This window comes from Apium graveolens, unplaced genomic scaffold, assembly GCF_009905375.1.
Source record: "Apium graveolens cultivar Ventura unplaced genomic scaffold, ASM990537v1 ctg6337, whole genome shotgun sequence".
Lineage (NCBI taxonomy): Eukaryota > Viridiplantae > Streptophyta > Magnoliopsida > Apiales > Apiaceae > Apium > Apium graveolens.
The window spans coordinates 46,766-70,092 of record NW_027419391.1 but is presented as its reverse complement, the minus strand read 5'-3'; the positions used below and the strand labels follow the sequence as shown (position 1 = coordinate 70,092).

The 23,327-nt window shown below is 33.0% G+C and overlaps 1 protein-coding gene across 1 annotated transcript; it reads right to left on the bottom strand.

Annotated features, from left to right (window-relative positions):
* Positions 1-835: 835 nt before the first annotated feature.
* Positions 836-3,479, bottom strand: LOC141703216 (11S globulin seed storage protein Ana o 2.0101-like). Its single transcript, XM_074506799.1, has 3 exons — positions 3,143-3,479; positions 1,322-2,042; positions 836-1,161 (listed from the first exon to the last, which is right to left on the bottom strand). The coding sequence occupies exons 1-3, from the start codon at positions 3,336-3,338 to the stop codon at positions 1,008-1,010; spliced, it is 1,071 nt and encodes a 356-aa protein (XP_074362900.1). The 5' UTR covers positions 3,339-3,479; the 3' UTR covers positions 836-1,007.
* Between the last annotated feature and the right edge of the window lie 19,848 nt (positions 3,480-23,327).

Sequence of the window (23,327 nt, the reverse complement as noted above, 5' to 3'; positions counted from 1 at the left end):
TAATGAGATCCCAACACATACTTATCTCATTTAGAACTATAGTGTAACTCATTGTCACACATTTAACATTTAAATACATTACACACATATAAATAGATATATTAAAAAGAATAAAAACTTATTCACATCTGAGTACGGTCGTTATTGAAGACTAAAAACAAAATTTTAAAATAGTGTTTAAACAATATTTGTATTTATAATTTGATATATCGACATATCATTTGATTCGAAACAAACAGACATGTGTTTTGAAAATTTCAATTAACTAAGACAGTGATAATCGTGAGTAATGCAAACCCAACCTAAGAAGTTAAAACAACTAACACAAATAAACATATTTTTTTATTAAATACTGCAAATCGAACATAAGAAATAATCGTGAAACAACTAACACAAATAAATATATTTTTTTATTAATCAACGTAATCTTAACCGCTATTATAGATACTGCAAATCGAATATAAGAAATAATCGTGAGTAATGCAAACGCCACCTAAGAAGTTAAAACAACCAACACAAATAAACATATTTTTTTATTAATCAACGTAATCTTAGCCGCTATGATAGATACTGCAAATCGAACATAAGAATCTAAGAAGTTAAAACAACTAACACAAATAAACATATTTTTTTATTAATCAACATAATCTTAGCCGCTATTATAGATACTGCAAATCGAACATAAGAAGGGAAGATAACTAATACGCAATTGAGAACATACTCGTGCATTGCACGGGTCATAAAGCTAGTTCCAGGATAATGCTTCACAGAAATATTTGATTCAGCAAAGTATCAAAATATGTCCCAGAATACTTTGTAAAGATAAAAACGAAGAGATTATAAATAAAATCCTAATATACTCGGCAATATCCAAAAACCAGGGGAATTAACTCTGTTTAGCAACATCCAGATGAACATTATTTCGGAAATTATAAAACCTACACTACTATATTTTGATAAGATTGCTAGCTTATAGAGCTCTAAATCAACATATGAGCGGCAGCACTTTACTTTGGTGGAGGGAAGAAGATGGCATCTGCAGTCCTTTTAGAACGGAACTGCTGCTCCACATCCGAACCCACATTGAAAGACGCCTGAAGAACTCGAGGAGACAACGCCTTCCACGCGCCTATGCTTCCAGCTAGATGGGTGAAAACCGGACTGCAATTATATCACACGTCATTAGAATTAGAATAACAACTAGGTAAATGTTATTATAAAAGGCTGTCAACTAGGACTAGGCAATTAGAGCCAATAACGCAAGGATAGTGAAAGTCTACAAGCAACTGTAGTAGTGTATTGCTATTTAGATTATGCTTACTTTGGAGTGGATATGATAGAAAACCATTCCAAGCCTTCAGGATCAGCAATCTTTGAAACCACAAAAAACCTAGGCACAATGAACAGGTTACCAGCCTTGACAGTTGTTTCCAGAACGCGTTTCCCATCAACACCAACAACCTGTGCCCGGCCACTGCCCCGAACAATGTAAGTTACCTGATATGCCGAGTCGCATGAAAAACCTGGAGAGCACATTGCACTTCCATCTAGCCTGACAAGATCGGCTCCAAGTCCAACCTCACCAACCAAAGGCAAATTCTTGGTGTTCAAAACCACAACCCTTCCACCATTTTTGATATCAACATCCAGTGGAGCTTCTAGACAGTTCAACACCAATCCATCTCGGTGTTTTTCACTTGGCTCAGTGATCTTGAAACCTGCATCAAGCTTAACAATTCCATTACCTGATTGGTTTCCCACGAGGGTCTTCACAACACTTTCCTCCAAATCCCATGCCCTGCCTACAAACTCAGTTGAAAAGCCAGTGAAGATTCCATTAGAGCCCGTCAAGTAAAAGTTAGTAAAAGAACCAGTTTTATGGGCTTTTGAAGTATCTCCCAAGAAAAGAACTACGAGCTGAGTGTCCTCTTTATTGTACCACCAAGTCACAACACCAAATGGGAGAGCAATAGAATCCCCTGTTTTGATAGGAAGAACCTTCTCTTCTTTCTCAGGAAGAACAATTCCAGCAACTCCACTCCCTAATTAAGAATATAAGAAACTCTGTAAGCATTTAATATCTGTAACTAAACCAGAATTTTAAGAATAGATATTAAGTTCGAAATCAGTTTTACTCAGAAAGTTTATTTATCTAATATACTTGTAGACGTGATCATACAATATATGAGGTCATAGTTTATACTATATAGAACAGTACCTAAGAGGTGACAAATAGACAACAGAGAGGTTAACAAATTGAATGATTATGATATAATAAGTGAGAAATCGATCAAATAATTGTTGCATAGGAAAAGATGCAATAATACACTCTTAAGCTTTGACGCAGACTCATATTAGTCAGCAGAAAAAGAATGTACGGGTAATCATGCAAAACACAGCAATTAGACTTTGGCTTCACTGTAAGCACATCAATAAAACACCTTCAACTGGCCAGAATAGAGCCTACCATGAATATCTTAGAACATAAACTTCTCAGTTCTCAATCAATCAATCCATTGCATTTCGTTATAAATAACCAAAAAGCATACACAACAATTTTTTCAGGGATACAAATCTAAACATAATTTTTTTTGAAAAGGCAAAACCACAAGCCATCAAAAAGGAGGTCTAATAAACAGAAAGAGTGCCACATCAAAATCTGAGATCATAATTATAAATTGGAAACCAATGATATATTACACACAAGCGACTTTACAAGAAGTTCAAATAATTTATTCATTGATAGCCCCGGTGGAAGCTGGAAAGCATCCTTTTCCTTCCCCATCATCCAGCCACATCACATATACTTACAAATATAACACGCACAGACATATAGAACAGAACCCAAAAAACAAGATCAAACATTAAAATACTGTAATAAAACCCTATTCAATAAAATCATCATAAACCTTAAACCCTCGAGAAAAAAACTACCAATTACAACATATACATAAAAAAAACAAACCCATCATCGCAAAACTATAATCAAGAGGGAGAGGGGGAGAGAGAGAGAGAGAAAGAGTTAGAGAGAGAGAGAGCGAGAGAGAGGGGGAGAGAGAGAGGGAGATAGGGGAGAGGGAGGGAGGGAGAGGGAGAGAGAGAGAGAGAGGGAGGGAGAGAGAGAGAGAGGGAGAGATTATACCTTGAAGAACATAAGCAACCTTAGCAGAATCAGAATAACAGGGGAGAGCAAACCCATTCTTGTTCAAAGAAAGCTTAGCAGCCCCAATATTGCCTTGTTTAAGCATGGGGAGATCATCAGGACACCAGGCAGAGTAGCTTCCACCATCACCTCCATAAACATTCTTTGACAGTTTGGGTGTCAAATCATTCTCCATATCCTCTCTTTTTCAAAAACAAATAATAAAAATAAATAAAATAGATCAAAACAAGAAAATGCAGTATGTGAGGAGTGAGGGGGATTAGGGGGTTATGTATATATAGGTGTGTAACGTATGTATAGATAGACGATACACGAGACTGATAGTGTTTTAAACTAATCCTACTTGGGAGTATAAATTTTATCTTATATTGTCCTCGTTAGATTTATTTTAGATACCCGTGTTTTATTCCAACTATAATAATTCAATATAAATTCCAAATTTAAGACTGAATCATTACTCACTACTACCGGTACGTTTCATGTTTTGATTTTTTACACTATTTATGATAAGCGAATGATTAATAATTTACGTTTTAATATTTAATATTAATATAAAATTAAAAATATTAACAATAAATGTATGTATTGACAAATGTGTTAAAGTCAAATAGAAAATATTTTTAGAAATGAATGGAGTAATATTTTGTTTAAAAAGATACATTTGTTTTACCTACCTACTGCCTAACCTGTACTCTCTGTTATTTTGACAAATGCCTAACTTGTAGTTAAACAGTTACAAATAACTTTCAGCATTCGATAAAAGTTTAAATATGTAACCGCTTAAATTTATTTTTATATTACTTATACTACATTATTAAAAAAAGTGCTTAGTATAGCTTTTTTTTGAATCTGATTTTTAATAAATGGAAGTTAATATATCTATTTTTATATAAACAGAAATGTATTTTAACTAAAAGTCGAATTAAGAGCGGTTCTAAATTTATATAAGATATTGAAAAATAATAAGATAATATTTATCCTGAATTATAGGTTAAGCTAGTAGATAAGTTATACCTGGATGATTGGATAAACATGTTAAAGTTAAAACTTCTTTTGAAAAAAGATAATATAGATAACCCTTTTTTATCTGGATTCTGAAGTGGTTGATTCTGTAACTAGACTTTATATATTTGTTTTGAATATTAGCTTGTTGAAAAAGTTAATTACTCGTAAATTTAATTATGTCAAAAATACTCGGCATATTATTTATATTTTATTTAAATAATCAAATCCAGGATTCTTATGTTTAGTACCCTATATATTCCTTTTTTTACGGTGATTTTCTATCTTTGATATATTGCACTGTATATTACTTTTATTTGAATAATTTTCTTTAATGACAGTAGTTAACTCTCGGACTCACGTTTGTATTCGGGACTTGGCTGGGGTTTCGGCCTTTTTAAGACGTGAAACTGTAATTTCATGTATTAATATCAATATCAATATCAATATGTTCCTAATGTTTACTAGTACTAGATTTTTAGAATTACACCAAATACCCTTTCTTCCTTTATTTTTTAGCTTTCAAATCATGTCTGTTTTTGTCATAAAATTTTTTGCTGGACTATCCATATTTACTCATGGGTGGATCCAAATACAAGTTTAGTATGTAAACTACTTGGATCATCCATAACTTCAGGTTAACCCGATTTTATAAAGCAAACAACATCACGTAATTTTAGTAACTTCTATTAACCTCTAAACCACAATCACGTAAATTTGAAAATTTGAATTTGAGCAACTGCCCAAATCCAAATCGATCTCACCAATAATATTTCAAATCTTCATTTTTTTCTCAATTATGGAAACCATATTACCAACTGATTAATTGAAGATTTTTTTCAAACCGCCTTTCTGCATTAGTTCCGGTTTAACCGGAGATTCAGGCAATTCTCCGTCTCAAACCGGTGCTATAATCAGATGAATCAAATATATTCAAGTTGCGCTGCTGCTATAATTTTTAATTATTTTGTATTGTAAAATCGGAAGCAACTGTCGACCAGGATCGTGTTCTTCTTCTTCCGCTCAAACAGGTATGTCCTTAACCAGTTGTATAATTCTTATGCAGCATAATAGTTTTTTTAAGATTTAAAAAATTGAACAAGTAAGGAGAATCATTGACAGGGGACAATTAACAGGATTTAAATATAAACATGAACAGAGACCACTGTAGACGCCCTTTATATGTCAACGAGATCGCCTTTGCTTGCCAACTAGAAGGAAGATCTCAACATTTCATACTTATCGCATTTAGCTTTGCTGATTACAAAAACCTATTTTTTTTTGCTCTCTTACATGTTTTTGGACCTTCTGCAATTCAAAATAAATTATTTTTTTATTTTCCCATCCGTCCATTAATAAGTACACAAAGAAAAATCTCTCAAATTTAATTCAGTTTGTTGATTTATAGAATTACATATGTGGCTACCAATTATATTTGGGTATTTTATAATATAATTGTCTGGCATGTTATCTGTTTTGCCTAATCAATCATGATTTTTGAAAGATACATGGCATTTTTGCATAGCCGACGTGCTACCAATTATAATTGTGATTCTAATTTGGTATAATTTAATGTTTAGTGGATGTCAATTAACAAAGAAAAAAGTATAATATTCCGAGGTACAAACGTGATGACTTACTAGCTGCCGGAAAGTTTGATGTCTCACCAACTTCAAAATGGAAATTAAAGAGAAGAATACCCTGCGCCGCTTTAGTTGACGCTATATAATAATTGATGAAGCACACCGGATTAAAAATGAGAATTCATTTCTTTCAAAAACCATGAGGCTCTTTAGCACTAATTATCGCTAATTATCGCCTTCTCATCACCGGAACTCCAATTCAGGTACTTTCATTAGTTTACATTATTCTTTTATGTCGTGATATTGGACTGGTTTTTATATTTTTATCATGGATGTGACTTTTGAATGTCTGCCCTAGTACTAAAGGGTGATAATTTGTAGTTGGATTAAAGTTACCGCCCAAATTTTGGAGTTGTAAGAAATTTGACATCATATATGTTATAATGTGAATCTTCTAGACATCTCATTTTAGAAGTTTGATATCCTTTTGTAAGAATTAATTGTATGCAACTACTATCATTTGCTGTAGATAAATTATGATATGCTATTCTGGTTTTTTTTACTGTATCTTTTATGGTGCATAATAATCTCCACGAACTCTGATCCCTATTGAACTTTCTCCTACATGATATTTTCAGCTCTGCGGCAACTTTTGATGAATGGTTTGCAATATCTGGTGAAAATAACCAGGAGGAGGTTGTCCAAGAACTTCACAAGGTAAATTTGATTCCCTACTTATTTCTTACCAGTCTTTGATTTCATGTTTTCATCAATTACATGATTTACTTTATTTTTTCTATACAGGTCCTCGGACCTTTCCTTTTGCGAAGGTTAAAATCTGTGTGGAGAAAGGTTTACCCCCAAAAAGGAAACTATACTCAAGGTTAGGATATCCCAACTGCAAAAGCAGTATTACAAGGCTTTACTGCAGAATGATCTAGAGGGTGTAAATGCTTTATTGCAGTTCTTACAACATCAAATTGATGGAACATTATTAGGTCATTACACATGACAGTCACAGGTATAACTTATAGACCAGCTGAAAATGTAGTGTGCATATGAGATATGTCGAACCGTTAAATTACTCAGATTTTCCGTCTAGATTAAACCTTTTTTTTATTTTATAGCTATGTCATTAATATTAGTTTTTTTATGTTTTAAGATATACAACTACTTGACAAGAAATTAAGTGTTCCTAATTGCTTTTTATGAAAGATGTATATACCTTTTGCGATAATAAGAGTTGTTCATCTAGCTTATACTAACATTATTTTTTCTTTTGAAAAATGGATACTCTTCATTACTTCCTCAACCTCAACGTATGCTAGAGGTAACAACTAAAAGGGTTTTCTTAGGTGCTAAACAAATTAAAACCGAAACTAATAATTCAAAAGGTAAAGGAGTACACGTTCATCTACTATGTTAGAAATCGTGTAATTTAGTTATAATTAATTTAATTAGTAATTTGGTAGAGTTTGGTATTAATCAGAGTGTCCCTAGTCCTGCAACAAGTTTATAATTCTTTTAGTTAAGAATAAGGTAATTTGGTAGAGTTTGGTACTAATCAGAGCGTGATCTACATTCTCTGATTAAAGTTCAATTAGCTACAACCCACGAGCATTTGTTTCATGTCTTAATTATTAAATTCATTCTTTATAATTTACACAATCTCATTTGACTGATAACTTATTTTTTAGGTAGCAAGAATTATCAAATGATATACTCCAAGTGTGTTTTTATTTTTGCGACTTCAAAAATCTCAATAAGAGACTTTTGAAATCATGTAATTTAGTTATAATTATTTTTAGTTAGGAATCAGGTAATTTGGTAGAGTTTGGTATTAATCAGAGTGTCCCTAATCCTGCAACAAATTTATAATTTCTTTCAGTTAGAAATCAGGTAATTTGGTAGAACTTGGTATTAATCAGAGCGTGATCTACATTTTTTGATTAAAGTTCAATTAACTACAAGCTTACAACCCCACGAGCATTTGGTTCGTGTCTTACTTATTAAGATTCATTCTTAATAATTTAGACAATCTCATTTGACCGATAACTTACCTTTTAAGTAGCAAGAATTGTCAAAAGATATACTTCAAGTGTGTTTCTTTTCCATGACTTCAAAAGTGTCAATTTTTTTCATTAATTTTTGTTTTTAAAACTCACTGTTTGCATGTGAGCTTCTTTTTTTTTTACTGCAGCTCCATGTACCTTCCATTACTATGTGTAGCAGCAAGCTGCATTCTCCTAATGACCAATTTCATCAGTTGTCATGTACTTGGCTCTGTACTGTGGCCATCAATCATCATTATAGAGTAATTATCTCGGAATGAGCATGTGTAATCAAGCTTGCTATGTGAGTAGTTTGTAGATATCTTTTTAATGGATCAACAAGTTCCCTTACTATGTAGCAGTTTTATCTTTTTGATTTTAAGTAGATATCTCACCCTATAAGTTCAGTTGGCTATAAGAAATGATGTTTGTTTTGGTACCACCTGAGTTTAAGCTAATAAGTTGTTTGACTTTGAACTCTCTTTGTAATAGGTGGGCAAAGAAACCTTAGTGAAATTTGTTCAATTTGCTGCATATCTTTTTGTATTTCTAAAATAGTTTCATCTATTTTTATTTTGCTTGGTAGTTTCATTTTGCTTTGTTTCCTCATTTTCATTTCATGATTTTGCTTTTCATCTTAGTAGAGGAACAAGCTTCTCAAATTGTACAGAAAGCAGCTAAATAATTACCAGTCACGGGTAATCAAGATTTTAGAGAATATAGTTATCCCAGCTTGTGCTAGAAAATTATGAGTTTCAGGGTTTTACCGATAATGTCATGTAGGTGGATCTAATCTATTCATAAGTTATTTTTAATCTCTTTATCTTTGCTACACTATTACTTTGGAGTACAAATTAGTGTGGTTCAGTGGATTTATTTAACTGTTAGTATTCGGAATATGGTATTTTCTTACTGCTAATCATATTTTGCAAACGACTTGATCATGCTGCGAAAGTAGAAGTTTGGGAACTTAAAATGTCGTTATATAATGTTCAGTAAAATAAACCAGTTGATCAATGGAAAGTCACTGAACTAAATGATGAACTCATGAAGCGGAGATTGCCAATTATGGGGTTTAAGGATGATTTGATAAAGTGTTTGACGGTGAGGTCATGGATAAAAATGAATCGAAACCTGTCATGGAAGTTGAAACTACCATGGAGTCAGATGTTCAGGAAACAACTTCAAATCTAAGTGTTTAAGATGGACTAACAACAAACAAGGTTGGATATGATCTTTTTCGTATTAGTTGTGGGATTGATGGTGAGTTGTGGCAGCTTCTTGCCCATCATGACTATGCCTTGGCTAGGAATTTAGAGCAAGTTACAACTTGCAACAAAGAAAACATTTAAAGTTTGTTAACGAAAAGAAACTATGCAATTACTTTTAATCTGTTACTCATGTGAAACACTGTGGCAATATACAAGTCTAAGCTGAAGGTGAGAGGACTTGGATCAGCAAGTCCCATAGACTTATTTCCATGGTATTTTAATCAAAAAGTTTAGCTCATGAATTACTGTTTTTACGAAGACACAAGTGGTTGATATCTATTACAAAGCCAAGTCTTTCATCATTACATTTAACGAACAACGCGGAAATTGATATTGTTAGCATAAATAACTGATGCTTGAATACTTGATGCTAGAATAAGTGTCTGTTTGAGAAATTTTAAAATTCGTAATTTATCACTTAAAATAAATAAGTGATTTGTAAGTGATAAGTAGATAATTTATGATGCACTGGATGATTATAATATTTGTAATTTTATTATTTTATTATAGTATAAAAATAAATTATAAAAGATAATAATTATATATTATTGAGATTAATTAATTTAAAATATTTACGTAATATTTTGTATGTATTATATTATTGAAAGATTAAAAATTTAGATAGATAAAATGTTAAAAAGTCCTACTGCAATCTAAAGTACGTTTCGTTGCACGGGTGGAAAGCCTATAGAAAAGTGTGAGTCTTGAATAACAATGGTTTATAACAATGGTTTATGTGGATGATTTGGTATTATTTTTTATTTTAATTTTTTCTTGATTTATTAATTATTTTGTTATATTATTATTTAATTTATTAAAAATTAATTTTAGAAGTGTTTTATTCCCCGGTAAGAAAGAAGTTGCGTGCGATTAGAGATTATGTTAGATAATAATTCATAGTGTTTATAGTTATATTAGATACATGATTTAATTTTTTAAGCAAATCATATTTATTTAAATTTTGTTTTGGAAAGTGTTAACAAACTTTTTAGGATTATGTTAACCAACCGAACAAACGAAACCATGTTTTGCTTATAACAGTATAGTATAGATAAGTGTTTGGATAATATTATTTAAAAGTCGAAATTTGTTTATCTAAATAAACTAAAATAAATAATTTTTAAATATAATAATCTTAATTCATGAATTTTGAATTTAAATAATACTTATAAATATATATTTTAAAATTAAAGTTAATAAAAAACGAAAAATTAAAATAAGTTGAGAAAAATTACGTCATTGATCACATTCAGCTTATCAGCTTATATTATAAGTTACAAATTTAACTTACAAGCATTATACCTGTATTACACATACTCTGTGATTATATTTGATTGTATTTGTTAAAATTATTTTTTAATAATTAATTTTTACATAATATAACCAATTTATTAATTAAAATATTTAGATTAATTTTAATAAATATTCATATTCTAATATTATACACTTATACATATCATATTTGAATAATATTTAAGTAATCGTGCAATACATACACACACATATCTTATATTTGTATATTTACATGTTTATGATATTTGTCTCTTAGAGTTTTCAATAAGAACGTTAGTCTTGAATAAATAAATAAATAAATAAATTTATTTATAAGAAATTTTTAAAGGTTAAATCAATTGATAAGAGCTCTTGGAAGTAATGAGCATGTTATACTCGACGTTTCGGCATACCATTAATCCATTGAGCAATAGTTAAATTCATTTAAAGGATAATAAAAAGTTACCGAAAAATGATTAAAAAATACCATTAATGGTTGGTATGTGGATAAATAAAAAATAGATGATAATGAGAATAAATGGATGTAAATAATTAAGAAGTGATAAAGTGGATATAGGAAATGAAGAAGAGAGAGAATGAGTGGAGGATAAATAAAAATGAAGAAGAGAGAGAATGAATTTAGGGTAATATAATAATTGGAAAAGAGAGAATAAGTGGAGTAATGGAGTGGAAAAATAAATGTGAAAATGACATTAATGACCTTTACTATAATGAAAATTAACTTTGTTAAGGATTAACTAAGGGTATAGTTGGTAATTTGGAGGGATGGATTACTTCAAGAATTAGATATATATTGATAAACTGGATCAACAAATACTTATCGATAAGTACTTACCGGCTTAATAAGCCTCTTAAACATAAGATATACTAACATCGATATTTTTTTTGGAAAAATGACTCTTTAAGAAAACAAGGAGTTAAAAGAAACTTCAATAGCATCGTGTATTCTACTACATTCCAAATATTGTATGATTATATATACTACAATTACGCAATGAAATATTTTTGGAATATAAGTTTTAACAAACAAATGTTGCATTAATTTCTCTATATTTTTTACAACAACATACATTTTTATTTTTTTAAAATACTTTTAAACTTACGAAAAAATATTATTAACATATTTTTGTATATTGCAAGAGATTCCCGTATGCGGAGCACGGGCAAAATTACTAGTTATCATTAGGGTTGTTTGAGAGTATCAAAACTCAACTTAACTTACGAAATCGACTGTAACATACAGTAATTTGAAATATTTCAACCCGAACTTTAATTGAATCAAAAGTTATTAAAATTAAAATATATGGGTTGTGTTAAAGTTTCGCGTATAACCTATCCATTTTAAACCCATCCTCACCCCTGTTTGTATTAAGTTTAGTGCAAAGTTTATATTTACCCAAACTTAATAGTATCCGGTTATATCACTATTAAGTTTCGCGTATTCGGTTGGCTCAGTTGCTTAAAGAGAGAATAATTATCCTTTTGATCACATGTTCAAATTTCACGGGAGGAGAATTTATGATTATGTCTTCTGACCAGAGCATGTCGCTTAAATGTGGTTTATCTTAATTCACGTGATTTGCAGGCTATTGCGTAAACCCGTATGATTTACTCAGTGCTCACCCAAATGGTAGCGGTTGCGGGTTACCTACGATAATAAAAAGTCTTATATAGAATACATTATACTTAATTTTTCTTTTTATCAGGTTCTTTTTTTCTCAAAATTTTGTCTTGTGAATCATGAAGGGAATAGCGTAAATAACAACGATAATATCAATGATAATAAGATCATTATAAGAATTTTTATTTTACATTGTTAATTTTTCTCTTAATTGTTGCAGTTGTGTTAGATATATTTGATAATGTCTTGACTAATATGATTTGTGTTTAGTTTTCAGATCTTACTTAACAGGGCAAATCAGTACTTAACTGGAAATCAGTACTTATACTGAAGTAAGAACTTAAGTTGTCAGAACTTAAGTTATCAGGAGATATTTATCAAGAAATAATATCAGGACTTTATGAGACTTTCAGATAAAGAAGGCGGCTGATTGAAAGGAAAGAAGATCAAGACAAACACAAGAAGAGATATGCATGAAGAAGGAATTCTATGAAGAATAGAATACTTGGAAGAAAAGATAACTAGTTGATATATTTTAGGAAGCAGAATTATATTCCATATCAATTAGAATTTATCTTGTAACTGTGTAGTATATTAACACAGACATAGGGTTTACACTATATGTGTTATCATAATCAAAGTTATTATTCATTGTAACCCTAGCAGCTCTCGTGATAATTTGTTCATCACTGGGAGAGGACAGTTCCATATGGTAACATAGTTTATTGTGTTGAATAAAATATGTTTTCGGTTACTTGTGTTCTTATATTCGATTTGATTGTGATAAACACTGTATTCAACCCCCTTCTACAGTGTGTGAGACCTAACAAGTGGTATCAGAGCAGATCTGTTAAAACACAAACAATTTAAGATCCAAAAACAATCATGTCTGAAGATGAACAAACTCCAACCAAGCCCACCAAAACTGAAGAACCTCCAAAGACTCAAATCCATAATCGATGTGAGACTATTAGAGTTCCCATACTGAAACCATCTGAATATCCCATGTGGAAGGTGAGGATGTCTATGTTTCTGGAAGCTACGGATCCAGAATACCTTGACATAATCAATGAAGGACCACACAAGCCAACCAAACTCTCTGTTGTAGTTGCAGGTGAACCAACAAAGTATGTACCAAAGGAGAAGAGTGATTACACTGCTGAAGATATCTCATCGATTGCTAAGGATGCTAAGGTACGACACTTGCTGCATAGTGCCATTGATAATGTCATGTCAAACAGGGTAATTAACTGCAATACTGCAAAGGAGATATGGGATGCCTTGGAGACAAGATGCCAGGGAACTGATTCAATTAAGAAGAACAGGAAGACTATACTCACTCAAGAGTATGAGCACTTTGACTCAAAACCTGATGAGTCATTGACTGGTTTATATGACAGATTTGTCAAATTCTTGAATGATTTATCACTAGTTGACAAGGAATATGATCTTGAAGATTCAAACCTTAAATTCCTGTTAGCTCTTCCTGAAAGTTGGGATTTGAAGGCCACCACTATAAGAGACAACTATAATCTTGAAGAAACAACTCTTGATGAAATTTATGGGATGATCAAGACTCATGAACTTGAGATGGAACAAAGAAGCAAGAGGAATGGAAGAAAGTCAAGGACAGTTGCTCTAAAGGCTGAGGAGGAATCCCCCAAAGCAGCTGCCTCAAGAAAAGGCAAAGGAAAAGCTCTCATCACAAAGTCTGATACTGAGTCATCAAGTTCTGATAGTGATGATGACTCAGAAACTGAAAGCTTACCTGAGATAGATGCTGATGAAGAGATGATGAAGCTGTGTGCTCTTATGGTGAAAGGAATCACAAGGATTGCATACAAGAAATTCAGAAAGGGAAAGAAGTTTTCCAGGAAAGGTGCAAGTTCTGATAAGAAGGGTTTCAGAAAATCTGAAGGCAAAGGAGGAAAGTCTGACAGAGGAGATTACTCAAATGTCAAGTGCTACAACTGTGGTGAGAAAGGCCACATATCTCCTGATTACAAGAAAGTGAAGAGTGACAAAGGCAATGCTCTTGTCACAAAGAAGAAAAGCTGGGCAGACACTTCAGATTCTGAAAGTGAGGTGAACTATGCCTTGATGGCAAATGCTGATAGCAGTTCTGATAATTTTGAGTTAAAGGTACCTCAAACTACTTATGCCTTCCATACTGATGATATTACTGAGTTGAGAAGATATCTTAAAACCATGTTCATTAGTTATAAAGATCAAACTTTAACATGTGAAAGATTAACTTCTGAAAATCTTGCTTTTAAGAAAAGAAATGATTTCTTAGAAAAAGAGTTAGTTATGTTCCATCAAACTCAGAAGGATAGAGATGATGCTCTTTATGTTAGGGATGGAGTGCTAAAAATGAATGAATCTCTAAAAACTGAGTTAGAAAAGGAAAGAGAGATAATCAGGACTTGGACTAACTCTGGCAGAACAACTCAAAATTTGCTAAGTAGTGAAAATTGGAAAGAGGGCTTAGGTTATGGAGAGGATAAGAATGATAAAGGAACTGTAGAAATTAAGCCTGTTGTTAAGCAAAAGCCAAAGTTAAAACCTGTTAAGTTTGTAACTGAAAAGTCTGATAATGATAAATCAGAAGTTAGAGAGGGATTAACTTCTGACAAACTAAAACAGGAAAAGATAGCTGAAGTAAACATAGGCTTAATGACTAAGAAGCAGCTTAAGCATAAGCTGAAAGATGTTAAGAATGTAAACAAGGTAAAATCACCTAGGAAAAATAGGAATGGAAAGGAAGGTGTGAATAAAAGCAATGATTATAAACCTGTTCTTAATGCTCCTAGGAAAATATGTCATAACTGTGGAAGTTCTAACCATCTGGCTTCTTTTTGCAGGAAGAATAAGAACATTAACTCCTTACCTTCAAAATCAGGAGTTAAGAGTCAGCCCGTTAGATATAAACCACAAAATCCTTGTTTTCATTGTGGTAGTTTATGGCATTCCATTTATACTTGTAAGGAATATCATAGTTTGTACTATGATTATTATCAAATAAAACCTTCTTTGAAGAAAGTTTCCATTGTTCCTTCTAGTGTAAATTCTGAGACAAAGTCTGATAGTGTAAATTCTGATAAGAAAAATGTTAACATAAACTCTAATGCTAAATCCGCTGCAAATGTTAACAAACTTGATAAGGCCAAAGGATCCAAGCAAGTCTGGGTCCTTAAAACTAATCATTAGTGGTCTTTGTGATTGCAGGGCAACAGGAAAAATATTCTAGTTCTGGACAGTGGATGTTCAGGACATATGACTGAAAATAAGGCCCTGCTATCAGACTTTGTGGAGAAAGCTGGCCCAAGTATTTCTTATGGAGATGGCAACATTGGAAAAATATTGGGATATGGCAATATCAATCTTGGGAATGTCATCATTAAAGAAGTAGCTCTGGTCTCAGGACTTAAACACAATCTGCTGAGTATAAGTCAAATATGTGACAGAGGTTATCATGTTGATTTCTTTGAAGAACACTGTGAAGTTGTGAGTAAATCTAAAGGCAAAGTTATTCTGAAAGGATACAGGCGTGGTAACATTTATGAAGCTAAGCTTTCAACAAGTACTGATGGTTCTGCAATCTGTCTGATGAGTAGAGCATTAATTGAAGAAAGCTGGAATTGGCACAAGAAACTCTCTCATTTAAATTTCAACAATATAAATGAACTGGTCAAGAAAGAACTTGTGAGAGGACTGCCAAAGTCAGTATTTACTCCTGATGGCCTTTGTGATTCTTGTCAGAAGGCCAAACAAAGAAAATCTTCATTCAAGAGCAAGACTGAATCATCAATTCTTGAGCCTTATCATCTACTACATGTTGATCTATTTGGTCCAGTAAATGTCATGTCTATTGCAAAGAAGAAATATGCATTGGTCATAGTGGATGAGTTCACTGGTTACATATGGGTGTATTTCTTGCACACAAAAAGTGAAACTGCATCTATCTTGATTGATCATGTCAAACATCTGGATAAATTGGTCAAAGATTATGTGAAAACCTTAAGGAGTGATAATGGCACTGAGTTCAAGAATTTGATCATGGAAGAGTTCTGAAAAAACCATGGAATAAAGCAGGAATTTTATGCTCCTGGAACTCCACAGTAAAATGGAGTTGTTGAAAGGAAGAATAGAACTCTCATTGAAGCTGCACGTACAATGCTTGAAGAAGCAAAGCTTCCAAACTATTTCTGGGCTGAAGCTGTGTAGACTGCCTGTTTTACTCAAAATGTAACACTCATTAACAAGCAAGGAAAAACACCATATGAGATGGTGAAGAAAAAGAAGCCAAATCTGAAGTACTTTCATGTATTTGGATGCAAGTGTTTTGTTCTCAAGACTCATCCTGAACAGCTATCCAAGTTTGATCTAAAAGCTGATGAAGGAATCTTTGTTGGATATCCACTTTCCACAAAAGCCTTCAGAGTCTATAATTTGAGAACAAAAGTGGTCATGGAATCTATCAATGTCTCCTTTGATGACAAGAAGATTACTGGTCTTGAAGATTTTATTGACCATGATCAGCTGAGATTTGAAAATGAAGACTCAAATTCTGATACTGAAAATCCTGACAGTCTAAGTCCTAATACTGTAAATTCTGATGGATTAAACTCTGATGTTATTGAAACTGTGGTGACTACGCCAAAGGAAGATGCACCTGTGCAGGGGGAGCATACTCAAGATCTTACCACATCTCAAGAAACATCAGAACATACGTCTGGATCTTCAAGTTCTGATTCGTCAAGTTCTGATAAGCCAAGTTCTGATAGTGCTAAAAATATAAATTCTGAAGAATACAACTCAGAGAGCATAGTTTCAGGGGGAGCATCAGAAAATGAAAATGAAAATCTTGCTTTTAAAAAAAGAAATGATTTCTTAGAAAAAGAGTTAGTTATGTTCCATCAAACTCAGAAAGATAGAGATGATGCCTTTTATGTTAGGGATGAAGTACTTAAAATAAATGAATATCTAAATATTGAGTTAGAAAATGAAAGAGAGATTATCAGGACTTGGACTAACTCTGGCAGAACAACTCAGAATTTGTTAAGTAGTGGAAACTGGAAAGAAGACTTAGGTTATGGATATGATAAGAATGATAAGGGAACTGTGGAAATTGAGCCTATAGTTGTTAAACAAAAGCCAAAGGTAAATCATGTTAAGTTTGTAGCTGTAAAGTCTGATATTGATAAATCAGAAGTTAAAGAGAAATTAACTTCTGACAAACCAAAACAGGATAAGTCAACTGAAGTTAACATAGGCTTAATGATAAAGAAGCAGCTTAAGTATAAGCTGAAAGATGTTAAGAATGTAAACAAGGTAAAGCTCCCTAGGAAAAATAGGAATGGAAAGGAAGGTGTGAATAAAAGTAATGATTATAAGCCTGTTCCTAATGCTCCTAGAAAGAAATGTTATAAATGTGGAAATTCTAACCATCTGGCTTCTTTTTGCAGGAAAAATAAGAACATAAACTCCTTACCTTCAAAGTCAGGAGTTAAGAGTCAGTCTGTTAGATATAGGCCACAAAATCCTTGTTTTCATTGTGGTAGTTTATGGCATTCCATTTATACTTGTAAGGAATATCATAGTTTGTACTATGATTGTTATCAAATAAAACCTTATTTAAAGAAAGTTAGTATTATTCCTTCTAGTATAAGTTCTAATGCAAAGTCTGATAGTGTAAATGCTGATAAGAAAAATATTAACATAAACTCTAATGCTAAATCCGCTGCAAATGTTAACAAACTTAATAAGGCCAAAGGATCCAAGCAAGTCTGGGTCCTTAAAACTAACCATTAGTGGTCTTTGTGATTGCAGGGCAATAGAAAAACATCTTAGTTCTGGACAGTGGATATTCAGGACATATGACTGGAAATAAAGCCCTGCTATCAGACTTTGTGGAGAAAGCTGACCCAAGTGTTTCTTATGGAGATGGCAACATGGGAAAAACTTTGGGATATGGAAATATCAATCTGGGGAATGTCATCATTAAAAAAGTAGCTCTAGTCTCAGGATTTAAACACAATTTGCTGAGTGTTAGTCAATCTGTGACAGAGGTTATCATGTGGATTTCTTTGAAGAACACTGTGAAGTTGTAAGCAAATCTACAGGCAAAGTTGTTCTGAAAGGATACAGGCATGGTAACATTTATGAAGCCAAGCTTTCAACAAGTACTGATGGTTCTGCAATCAGTCTTTTAAGTAGAGCATCAATTGAAGAAAGCTGGAATTGGCACAAGAAACTCTCTCATTTAAATTTCAACAATATAAATGAACTAGTCAAGAAAGATCTTGTGAGAGGTTTGCCAAAATCAGTATTTACTTCTGATGGCCTTTGTGATTCCTGTCAAAAGGCAAAACAAAGAAAATCTTCATTCAAGAGCAAAACTGAATCTTCAATTCTTGAGCCTTATCACCTACTACATATTGATCTATTTGGTCCAGTGAATGTCATGTCTATTGCAAAGAAGAAATATGTTATGGTCATTGTGGATGAGTTCACCAGATACACATGGGTGTATGTCTTGCACACAAAAAGTGAAACTGCATCTATCTTGATTGATCATGTCAAACAACTGGATAAAGTGGTTAAAGACTCTGTGAAAATCATAAGAAGTGATAATGGCACTGAGTTCAAGAATTTGATTATGGAAGAGTTCTGCAAAGACCAATAAATCAAGCAGGAATTCTCTGCTCCTGGAACTCCACAGCAAAATGGAGTTGTTGAAAGAAAGAATAGAACTCTCATTGAAGCTGCACAAACTATGCTTGATGAGGCAAAGTTACCAACCTATTTTTGGGCTGAAGCTGTGCAGACTGCTTGTTTTACTCAAAATGCAACACTCATTAACAAGCATGGAAAAACACCATATGAGATGGTGAAGAAAAAGAAGCCAAATCTGAAGTATTTTCATGTATTTGGATGCAAGTGTTTTGTTTTTAAGACTCATCCTGAACATATATCCAAATTTGATCTGAAAACTGATGAAGAAATTTTTGTTGGATATCCATTTTCCACAAAAGCCTTCAGAGTCTACAATTTAAGAACAAGGGTTGTCATGGATTCTATCAATGTCTCTTTTGATGATAAGAAGATTACAGGACTTGAAGATTTCAATGATCATGATCAGCTGAGATTTGAGAATGAAATTTTAAATTCTGATATTGTAAATCCAGACAGTCTAAATCCTGACAGTCTAAATCCTGATACTGCAAACTCTGATGGATTAAACTCTGATGTTATTGAAACTGTGGTGACTACGCCAAAGGAAGATGCACCTGTGCAGGGGGAGCATACTGAAGATACAACCACATCTCAAGAAGCATCAGAACCTACAACTGGCTCTTCAAGTTTTGATTCATCAAGTTCTGATGGGTCAAGTTCTGATAATTCTGGGAACTCCAATTTCGAAGGATCCAACTCAGAGAGCATAATTTCATGGGGAACATTAGAAAAGGTTGATGAAGACATCATGGATCATGGGGGAGCATCCAGTTCTAGAAAAAACATTCCATCTGCAAGGAAGTGGACTAAAGCATATACACCTGACTTAATTATTGGAAATCCTGATGCATGTGTCAGAACTAGAACAACTACATCAAATGAATGTCTCTATCATTCTTTTCTTTCTCAGACTGAACCACAGAAAGTGGAAGAAGCTCTTTAAGATGCTGATTGGGTGCAAGCAATGCAGGAAAAGTTAAATGAATTTGAAAGAAATAAAGTCTGGACCATAGCACAAAGACCAAAGAACAGATCTGTTGTTGGTACAAAGTGGGTGTTCAGAAACAAAACTGATAGTGATGGCATAATTGCAAGGAATAAAGCAAGGCTGGTTGCAAAATGATATTCTCAACAGGAGGGAATTGATTATGATAAAACATTTGCACCAGTTGCTAGATTGGAAGCCATAAGGATATTTTTGGCTTATGCTGCTCAAAAAAGGTTTACAATCTTTCAAATGGATGTAAAAAGTATTTTTCTTAATGGAGAATTGGAAGAAAAAGTATATGTTGAACAACCTTCAGGTTTTGTAGATTCAAAATTTCCTAATCATGTCTACAGACTTGACAAAGCACTTTATGGCCTTAAGCAAGCTCCAAGAGCATGGTATGAGACATTAGCTCAGTTTCTTCTGGAAAGTGGATTTAACAGAGGGACTATTTACAAAACACTGTTTTATCTCAACCATGGAAAGGACTTACTTTTGGTGCAGATATATGTTGATGATATCATTTTTGGTTCTACAAATGACAGACTTTGTAAAAGGTTTGCCAAGCTAATGCAGTCAAGATATCAAATGAGTATGATGGGAGAACTTAGCTATTTTCTGGGCCTTCAAGTCAAGCAGAATGAAGAAGGAACTTTTATTTATCAATCTAAGTACACCAGAAATTTGTTGAAGAAATTTGGAATGCAAGATTGTTCAAGTGCATCCACTCTTATGGTCACTGCAACAAAATTGGATAAGGATACTGGTACATCAGTAGATATTACTGATTACAGAGGTATGATTGGCTCACTACTCTATCTAACTGCAAGTAGACCTGATATAATGTATGTTATCTGTCTTTGTGCAAGATTTGAAGCAGATCCAAGAGAACCTCACTTAACAGTTGTGAAAAGAATTTTTCAGTACCTTAAGGGTACAGCTGATCTGGGATTGTGGTATCCTAGAGAATTAGACTTTAAGCTAATAGGTTACTCAGATGCAGATTTTGCAGGATGCAGAATTGACAGGAAAAGCACAAGTGGAAGCTGCCAATTTCTTGGAGGCAGATTAGTTTCTTGGTTTAGCAAGAAACAGAAGTCAATTTCCACATCAACTGTAGAAGCAGAGTACATAGCTACAGGAAGCTTTTATGCACAGATTCTTTGGATGAAGAATCAGTTGCTGGATTATGGGTTAACATATTCTAAAATCCCTATTTACTGTGATAATCAAAGTGCTATTGCTATGACAGGTAATCAAGTTCAACACTCAATGACAAAGCACATCAGCATTAGGTACCACTTCATAAGGGAACATGTGGATGAAGGTACAGTGGAATTGTATTTTGTTCCAACAGATCAACAACTAGCAGATATCTTCACAAAACCACTATGTGAAGCAACCTTTACAAGATTGGTAAATGAACTTGGAATGGTTTCAGGTTCTTTTTCTAAATCTGCTTAGTTTATGTTCTGATACATCAGACTTTATGATCAGTATTTACAGATATTACTATCTTTGTGAATTCTGTGCCTAAATTGAAAATTTGCTTAAATGTTGATTGTTGTCTGATGTGAATTTCTAAACTTTGATAGTGATATGAATATTTCTGTGACTATTCAATCCAATGAGGATAATTGTGCTAGATATTGAACTAGTAGTCTTTAATATACTAAAGATCCCATGTCTGAAGTAATTGTTTATGTGGAAATCTTTTAACACAAGCAAATTTTAATATTGAGCTTAGTTGAAGTTTACTTTGTGTATCTTATTACTAAGTCAAAAACTAGAATAGTGCTTCTTATCTGTTAAGTTCTGATGTTAGTAAATATGATAGATGTACTAAGTGCTGATAAGCCTCACTTATCAAAAGAAAAGAAAAAAAATAAAAATCAGGTACTCCTTTGAGATCTAGAATAAAAAATGTGGAAGGGAAGACCCAAGTGCATTGCTGTATTAAGTAATAGGCATTAGAAAAGCAAAATAAAGTTTTCTTGGTGATTTTTCACATTCTCTGATTACTGGAGAAATACTCTGATAATAGCATAAATTCTGATAAGCAGTTGTGACTCACTTACACTGAGAAGCCACTGTAAAAATGAATTTTAAAAGATGCATAAAATGAGCACAAAACAGTTAAGGTAGACTCATGCATGAACTCATTCTATAGTAGACTTCAAAATAATGACATATTTTAATCAAAGTTCTTAGTTATGCCTTAGTTCTAAGATGTACTGAAGTGAATCAGACTTTACTCTTTGTCTGATATTTAGCTTAATGCACACACATACACTCCATATGAATGATGAAAATTACTGTGGTGATAAATGTTATTTTGGATGAACAGTTTAAGTGTTAGTTACATAAATTCTGAGGACAAGTTCTGATGATTAAGTTCTGATGTACCCATATCAGTATTTGTGTGAAGAATTACAGGAATAAACATTCACTTTTTGAGTTAAGAAGCCATATTCTGATGACTTTTAAATTCTGGTAATAATCAAGTTCTGATGCTGACGTGGCAGTATTTATTTACTTGGTTTATTTTTGGTCATTACCTCAACGGTCATATATTTTTTTTGAATATTGGTTTATGTGAGATAAAGCAGTAATAATCATTTATTTAGTGGGAACAATTTTTTTTTTAAAACTGAACGTGCAAAGTCATAATTGCTTATTTACCGTGCCCGTTAACTTTTGCCTTAACTGCTACATGTTTGACAGGTGTAATGGTCTATTCCACTCCTCATTAACTGCTGTAACGTGGGTTGTCTAAGTAAAATAGATAAACGATTTTCAAATCTTTTATTCATATTTTTATTCTATTTCACTCTCTCTCTTTTCTTATTCTCTCACATTTTCTGACGGTTCACTATACAGACATTTCATCAAACACCTTTCAGGCAGACAAGTTTCTCGCTTATTTCTGATGGCGTCCAACGATTTAATTATTGATGGAGCCAAGTTTGTACCAAATAACTATGCTGCAATCTTGAACAAGGCTGAAGCTCCATCAGATTTGCACTTTGTGCAAGATTTCTTAGCAAATAGTGAGATTGGGTATGCTTTGACGCAACCTCAAACCATTTCAAGCCAACAAGTACTGATGTTTTGGCGGACTGGGATTTTTGATGATGGTGGTGCTACTGGTACTCCAAGCATCTTATTTGAAGTAAATGATGTTGAACATGTAGTTACACCTGGGGCAGTTCGCAAAGCTCTCCACTTACCAGAAGGCTGTACATTCTCAACAGTGGAGGACCCTGTTCTACAGCAGCTTATGGTCAGTTTGGGTTATGAGAAAAGTTTTTGAAAGCTTGGACAACTGAAAAGAGCAAATATCAGGAAAGAATGGAGTTTTTTCTTTGATTATCACTCTTCAACTTCTCAACCTCAACCTACTCAACCCTCAATTAGGACATATTTCAAACCATCACAGTCATCTCAACCTTGAGCACATCCTGTGAAGTCTTCATCTTCCAAACCCAAGAGGACTAAGACAGTACCTCAGACTCAATAGAAGAGAAGGAAACTTGTTCTGAGAGATGAGTCAGACAACGAGGAACAGGTTCCCATATCTGAATCTGTTGTAACTGGGCCTCTCAAAAGGCTTAGAA